We start from the raw sequence: 7,515 nt of genomic DNA, 5'->3' as shown, positions 1-7,515 counted from the left end.
AAAAAAAAAAAAAAAAGAGGGAAAAGTCCTTGGCGTCAGCGAAGGGGCGCGGGCACGGGAGCAGGCCGCCGCCCCCGCTCCCTCCCGCACTCCTCTGCCCCAGCCCCGGTAACTCCGGCGATCGATCGATGGATGGATCCGATCGATAGGCAGGCGCGATGATCGCGGGGCGGCGGGTGCGGCGCAGCGCCTTTCCGGGGCGGCGCGGCGCGGCGCGGGAGGAATGCGGGCTGCCGGGCGCGACCCTTGGAGGAGCGTCCGGGTCTCCTCCGCCCGCCAGGTTGGGAATTTGAATTGTGGAGGTAAACTGGCTGCAACCGTCTCCCGACAGCTGCCTCCGAGTTGACATCTAATCTGCCATCTGATTGGCTCCGCGCGCGCCACTGGGCACCTCGCGCCGCTGATGTAAATAGAGGCGCTGGAGCGGCGCAGGCACAGGAGCCCCCGCCGCAAACACCGCCGGCACCGGGGGGCACCGGGGCACCAGCGCCGCGCCGGCACCTTCCTTCCCCCTGCGCCCCCCGGCCTGCCCGCGCCGCCTGCTTCTCCTGGGCACCGACTGATTTGTTTATCTACTTACCTCTATTTACTTACTTATTTCAGATTTTTAGTTCCGCGCTAATTAGAGGCGGTAGGGAAAGTGCCTCGTAACAACAGTGGTTTTGGACGAGGGTTCGGGTTTTCGGGTCGCGCTCGCGCCTTCTTACAAAAAAAATCAAACCCAAAACAACCCTGACAAATCTAAACATTCTGTAATGTTGCGGATTACGGATGTTATGCGAGGGATTGGATTTTTATTAAAAAAAAGAAACCAAATACTAGTTTCGTTGCATTTCTGTTAGCTCGATGCCTAACCTGTGCATGCCTCTTAAATAGATCGTCTTTGCGTGTGAGCTGCTGTAGGTGAGAGAATGCCGTGTATTGTACAAAGAAGGGAAGAAGGAGCCGCTTTCCAGAGGTTGTGTTTGTTTCAGCTCTGCAACAAATCCAGATATTCGAGAGAAAACGTGTTTTTGGGTTTGAATTGTGGTTAGAATACTCCAAGAAGAATCGGGAGTTGTTGATCTCATTATTTTTCTACACGAGTGTGAGATTAGTCTTAAATTCTCAGTAGGAAAGTGAATTGTGTTAAATGGAGTAGTGCATTAGAATTTGATGGGTTTCTTTTCCCTTCAACAAGATCTTTCTATTAAGAACTGTTAAATCTTTTAACAGCAAGGTCTGACAGGAACAAATGCAGGTGTATGCTTTTGGGGTCCTCCAACGGCTGGATCTTTCCATAAAGTAATGAATAGAATCTGGAAAAATCACCACTTAATATTGCAGATGGTGTATTAATACTGAAAAAAAAAATAAAAACCTTAGATAGGCTGTGTATCTGTTTGTCTACTTCCAGTACACCGTTTCTGTCATGTTTTTAGTTTTTATTCCATTTTCCTTTCTTCCAAGGAAATAAGGGGGGTGGGTGTGTGTGTTAATTTTTACCTTTTTTTGAATTTGCAATGGTAAAAGGGTCACTGGAAGCCATAATGTAATGAGGCCTCATATGCATAACCTTTCATAATTACTCTAAAAATATTTGCATCGTTTCCTTTTAAACAGGTAGTTCAGAATTCATGTCTTTAAAAGCTAGGGAAACCGTTGTCAGACATCGTGCATGCCTAGTTCAGGGTGCTGTTTCTTCGTGGCAGAGGTTGTTTAAAGTATTTTATTTTTATTTGAAGAGTGAGAGTAAATTCATTAATGTCCTCGGTATGACCCTTAGAAATACTTCCTTATATTTTTAAGGATCTAACCTTACATCCTTTCTTACAGATTTCTTTTTTATTTTTTCTTTTTTTTTTTTTCATCGTACGGATTGGCATGCAGCTTAGAAAGAATAGTCTGGCAAGAGCACAATTTCTTTGATTATTTCTAAAATTATTTTTTCCCTAACAATAATTGTCATAAAGGGAAGACATCATTGTTTTTTATATTATGTTTCTTCCATTTAACCAGTAAGAGATTGAGATAATTTTTTTTCAGGTTTTAAATTAATATTTTCTGATGTATAAAATGGGTTGTGTCAAAAAATAGTTACCATTAGCTTGCAGAACACAATTGGTTTTGGACGTTGTTATTTATTTTTAATTCCCACATGTCAATCTCCATGTATGTTGTATCATTAAGTAGAGAAATTGATTTCTTTTTTGAAAGAGAAAATTGGAATGTTTAGTCCAGCATCTGAACAGAAGGCTTCTCTTTATTTTTTTTAATAATTATCTGTGTGTGTGCTCTTGATATGTGTATACACACATTGGAATACGCTCACTTGTCATGTGTCTTTGCAAAGCAGATGTTGATTGGCCCCTAAGCATATAAGGAACTATTGTCCTGTGAACAGAGGAAAAGGACCGACAGTAAGCTACAACATCTGAGGTGCTTGTTCAGGAAATTGCTGCCTCGGCATGGGTCATTTTTGTAATATGCAGAACTGTGGCATCCTACTCTGAACTATGTTCTGTATTTGTCCAGCCTATTAAATTATTTAAGAAAATTCTGCTTCCATTTAATATAATCACCTTACCCAACTGAGAGATGTGATGTAAGCTTGCGATAGAAGCTTCCTGCTTCTGAAGAAATGCACATTTTCTAAGCAGATGGATGTTGCTCACACTATACATTGATTTGGTGGTGGGGAACTTGTGTGATGCTAGTACAGTACCTCGTCATTCAGGTCTTTCGATTATTGATTAATCCTTGACAGCGTACAGTTATTTAGAGTCCTGAGACTCCTTTTATTCTTCAGTTCTGATTTGTACTGCAGTAGTTTAACACGTTAGCTGGCCTCTCAGTGTGCACTTTATATATGTCTCTCTCCTTTATACATGTGTGTATGATTTACATACGCCTGCACAGAAGGAGAGAACCTGGGTCTTTTCAGGAGTACCTGTATAAGATACAGAGCAAGTGTTAGAAAAAAAATCTGTCGAGCTGCTCTGAGTTTGTGTATGTATAATTTGTTTTGTTGCAGAGAAACTCTGAAAATGCCTGATTCTGCAGCTCTTTTTATGCCAAATAGATTGCCTGTATTGAGAGTTCTGGCTAAGCCAAGGCTGCAGAATCATGTCCTGTGCCTGAAGACCATTAAACAGCTGTTAGTGTGGTGAATAGATTCTTGATGTCTCAATGGGAGAATAAAATATATTTTTCCCTGTGCAGTTTCAAATAAACAGTTTAGTATTCACATAGCTTCTATTTAGAAGTAGCAAATAGCAATATTCACAGTTAGTAGCATCTATATATATATTACGACCATATATTTGACACTTTGTGGTTTGGTGTTCAGTTATTGGTTTCTGTAGTAGCGCTTATGCCTACACATGGAACAGCAGAACTCTGTGTATGAGATACAATAAAGAAAGAGAGATGCAAACCTGCCTACTCTATTACTGCTTCCATAATGTAAGGATTCTTCTACTAAGCAGTCGATTATGTCTTTTTGGCATTCTGATCTGAATCTCAGGGGATGAAAACTAAGGCATTTAATCCATTGCTAAATTTTCTGGTTGCGTATATAAAATAATGTTTTTGAAATTACTAAGCGTGGTCTGTTTGGTGATGCTTGTTCATTCTGAAATGGTATCTTAGTTAAAACTAGATTAAATTTGTGCAGTGAAAACAAGTTTGATTACTTACTGATAGATCTTTCTTACCTTTGTGCCTCAAATATTTCGTTATAGGTATTTTGACATTCTAATTGTTAACATGAGAATGGCAGGAGTTTATTTATTGTTTGGTCCCTAAGATTGTACCTGTGCCCTATACCAGTTACATCTTTCCGTACTTCTTCAAAATGTGCCGTTTATCAGGAGGCTTTGAAGATTCTCTGTGGATATGTAAAGCAGTGTTGCCACATTCACTGTGCATGCATGCTCAAGGCTGCAGAATTTCAGTAGCATGTGTTTGTGGTAGGCTAACTTGCTAGAATATATTTTAGAATTGTGATTATTAAGGTACTTGGGAAAAAAACTTTTTTCTTTCAATTTTGGGGCTATTTACATAGTGTTAAATATATGTTTTGGTACGATTGAATGAGGACTTTAATTAAACTTAAATTAAAAGTATACCTTAGTGGTTTTCAAATTTGTTTTGAAAACTAGTAAGAGAAAAGTGCTGCTTAGCGGTGTTGTTTTTGTATTGCTTGGTGCTTATAGAAGCAAATAAATGTAATGCACAAAAATCTTGTGGAGCCAATCGTATTAGAATAAAATTTATTTTAAGGAAGTCTTAACCTGTTAATAAATTTAAAATTATTTTTTAGTAGACCTGAAGGGTTTCTATACATATGATGTATGTTTTGCCATTCAGATTGTAGTATTATCCTTTTACTTTTTCTGTTCCCCAGTCATACCTGTTCATGCTCAGTTTCACACACAAATGCTGATGTGCTGGCAGAGTGCTGCAGTGTTTGTGTTGCAGGTGGGCTGGATGATTTCCATTGTTGTACTTCCAGTTCTGAGATTGTGGCATCCAGTGATCCACCAGGAACATGTCAGACCTGAAAAAGCCAAACCCACTCAGTTTCACTGCAGTTGAGGAATCCTCAAGGATGAATATATCTTAAGATACCTATGTGAATCTGTGAACAGTGGGGACAGTAGATGGCTGATTTGTACAGGATTGATTTTAATTACCTTTATCTTCTCAGTAACAACATTCCAAGTACATTTGATCTTTACACTATTTTTCTAGTGTGCCTTGGACTGGAGTAAAAAATTATTCTTCCTGTTGTACAGGGTGGGGAAACTGAGGCACATAACATCCACTTTGCTTCAGACAGGCACACCTGAGGACAGGTCTTTTGGAAATAGCCAGGGTTTTGGTACCATAAACTCTAGCTTTTAAATTAATCCAGTCTTATTGTGAACACATTCTGTTGTGGGAGAATGTAAGCCTTACTGGATTCTCTTTGGTGAGTAAGAAGACAACTGAGAGAAACAAGGGTTTTGTCTTCTGTATCAGTTCACTTAAACTGAAGGCACTGTAATCCAAAATTTTGGTATCCCTTGCACTATTTTATCATTACATACCCAATATCATCCATATAAAGACACTAGATTTCTCACAGAAATTAAACTCTGAGGAAAATTGAGTTGAACAATTGCCCAGGAGCTTGATGAGTGTCATGGAACTTGTCCTTTGATGAATATTCTGCACAGAGCACCAGTGTGTGCTGGGGTGGGGTGCATATGGGGGCGCATGCACAGACTTCCTTACCACCAAGTCCAGTTGTTTTATCTGGCAAATACATTGTCTCCATTTTTGAAGTGAGCAGATTTCATGCAGAAATCACAGTTGTTATGTCTTATTTAAAGATTGCTTTTCACATAGGAATTGTTCTTACTGCAAATACGAAGTGCCTTTTATCAAACTTTGTATTCTGAGTGTAGGATGCTTATGTTATCTGAAGGTGCCTGCAGTTGTTTTGGAAATTGTGAAACCTGAGATCATTGTCCTGATGCTTTTATTAAAATATTTTATTTGTTTGTTAAAACTAGTGTGAAATCTGTGTAAAAGCTTTTGGGAGGCATGATTTGAAAGGGTGTTGATACATTGTGCATTTATATTCCACGCGTAGTGGAAATGTTAGTTTCTATATTAACAGGTTTATGAAGTGGCTGAATTTCTGAATGTGTAGTGACTAATTTGTGGATATAAAGCAGAGTTTGATGGTTCTGCAGCATGTATAAGGAATTGCTTTCAGTATAGACCTATCAGTGTGTGATCTACGTTCATATTACATTTTGCATTTGAGTCATTTTGGGTTAGTAACTACATCAGAAGGACTAAGCATGTGTAGAAGTATGTAATCTATTATTATTTTTTCTCCAATTTTAAGATCTATTAATTAATCTTTTGCACCTGAACACGCACAATTGCCAAATTATGTCCTGCCTTTAAAAACTCATTGCTGTACTCTGTCTTTGCCCTACATTGTAGGCTTCTCAGATTTGAAAAGATACTGAATTCAGGTTTGTGATGTAGTAATTGTTTATGAAGACATCCATCTGAGTGATAGGCCCTCTGACACTTCCATCTGTAAGGCCGTGCCACTGATCTCCCCTGCCATCCACATCAGTCTCTTTCTGACTGTTGGAGGGTGGGGAAAAGAATATTCTTCTAATATTTTTTAACCTTTTTTTTTAATTAAGGAAGTAAATGTACATGGAATTTTAGTTTGTTGCTAAAAAAATATGTAAATGGGAAAAAACCTTGATGTATAAATTCCCCTTTTTTTTTTTTTTTGAGGGATAGTATTGTGTTACTATTAGAGTGATGGAAGCTTCTACTTCAGTTTTTTGTACTCATGGGGTTTTGGTGGGATGGTTTGGGTTTTTTGTCCTTTGTGTTTTGTTTTGTTCAATATTTATTTTAGGTATCTACTTACTCAAAAAATAAATCTTAGGTAGCAGGGCTTTCTCTTGGATGTGATTCTGCCAAGTTACTGAATCAATTTACTTGCCCTTTAAAGACCACGTGGCTAGCTTCACTGTGAAGTTTGTTGTTGCAGCTACATAGTTAGATTCAAGGAATTAATTGCATCCTTGACTAATAGCTGTTGTGGCAAACCCCTTTGCATTTAGTTTACCATTGGGGTGGTAACATATCTTCACCGCCAAAATAACAGCCTTTATAAGAAGCCTCTCTTGAGGGGTTTGCGGGTATGGCTGCTGAGGTATTTTGCTGAGTTTTTCAGAAGGTAGATAGTTCCATAACAGGTTTTGGTCACCTTTTAAAAGGGCAAAGAGGTCTGTGTTGCATTGCAAAGAGAGGTCTGTCCTGGCTGTAGCAGTTCCTGGTACAGCTGTCTTTCCCAGAAGGACCTCAAGCTGGAGCATGGTTGTTCTTTGTTTGTTCGAGTAAAGAAAGGAAATCGGTTCAGAAAATCCCAAAAGGAGGGATCCTGTTTTAAAACATAATTGTAGTCATGTGTGCTGTTCCCAGTGTGGACATGGCTTAATTCACAGATTGATTGAGGTGGAATAGTGCCTTCTTTACACAAGCAGTGAATTCAGCCATAGGAAGTAAATTATGTGACTTCAGGAAAATGGTATTAGTAGAGGATTGGTGCAGGAATTCTTGATATCTCTCAGCTGGCTGCATGAGCTAAAGGTAGCTGGTTTTACTGACTGATACCTCAGTTTCCCCATGTTGAAATAAGGATAATATTTTCCTCATTTAATGATTTGAGTTTGATGTGCAGTTTTAATTACAGAATAATGCAAAATAAAGAGGTAGCCGAAATACTTGTTACATTTGAAGGTATCCAGTCTGCACTGTGCCTTCCTCTATTTGGATGGGATCTGAGACTTGGTGTTCCTAGCACTGATCATGTTATTTGGTTAGCTTGTCAGACTTCCTTGTTTGTAAGCAAGATACTGAAACATCAGCTCTGAAAATTTCTTTTGAAAGCTCAAGGACAGGATTTGTAGTTCTTAAATTTTATTCTTTTAAAGTTAAAAATAAAGATAA

General features: G+C 38.9%; 1 protein-coding gene across 1 annotated transcript in view; it reads left to right on the top strand.

The window, feature by feature from the left end:
- Positions 1-162, top strand: part of LOC107201266 (AT-rich interactive domain-containing protein 1B-like) — a 2,663-nt gene extending 2,501 nt beyond the window's left edge. The window contains exon 2 of the mRNA XM_033512922.1: positions 20-162. Coding sequence (XP_033368813.1) covers positions 20-162 — 143 coding nt within the window. The remainder of the gene's footprint in view (positions 1-19) is intronic.
- The last annotated feature ends 7,353 nt before the right edge of the window (positions 163-7,515 follow it).

This window comes from Parus major, chromosome 3 (assembly GCF_001522545.3).
Source record: "Parus major isolate Abel chromosome 3, Parus_major1.1, whole genome shotgun sequence".
NCBI classification, from domain to species: Eukaryota; Metazoa; Chordata; class Aves; order Passeriformes; family Paridae; genus Parus; species Parus major.
This window is presented reverse-complemented; position numbering and strand designations above follow the sequence as displayed.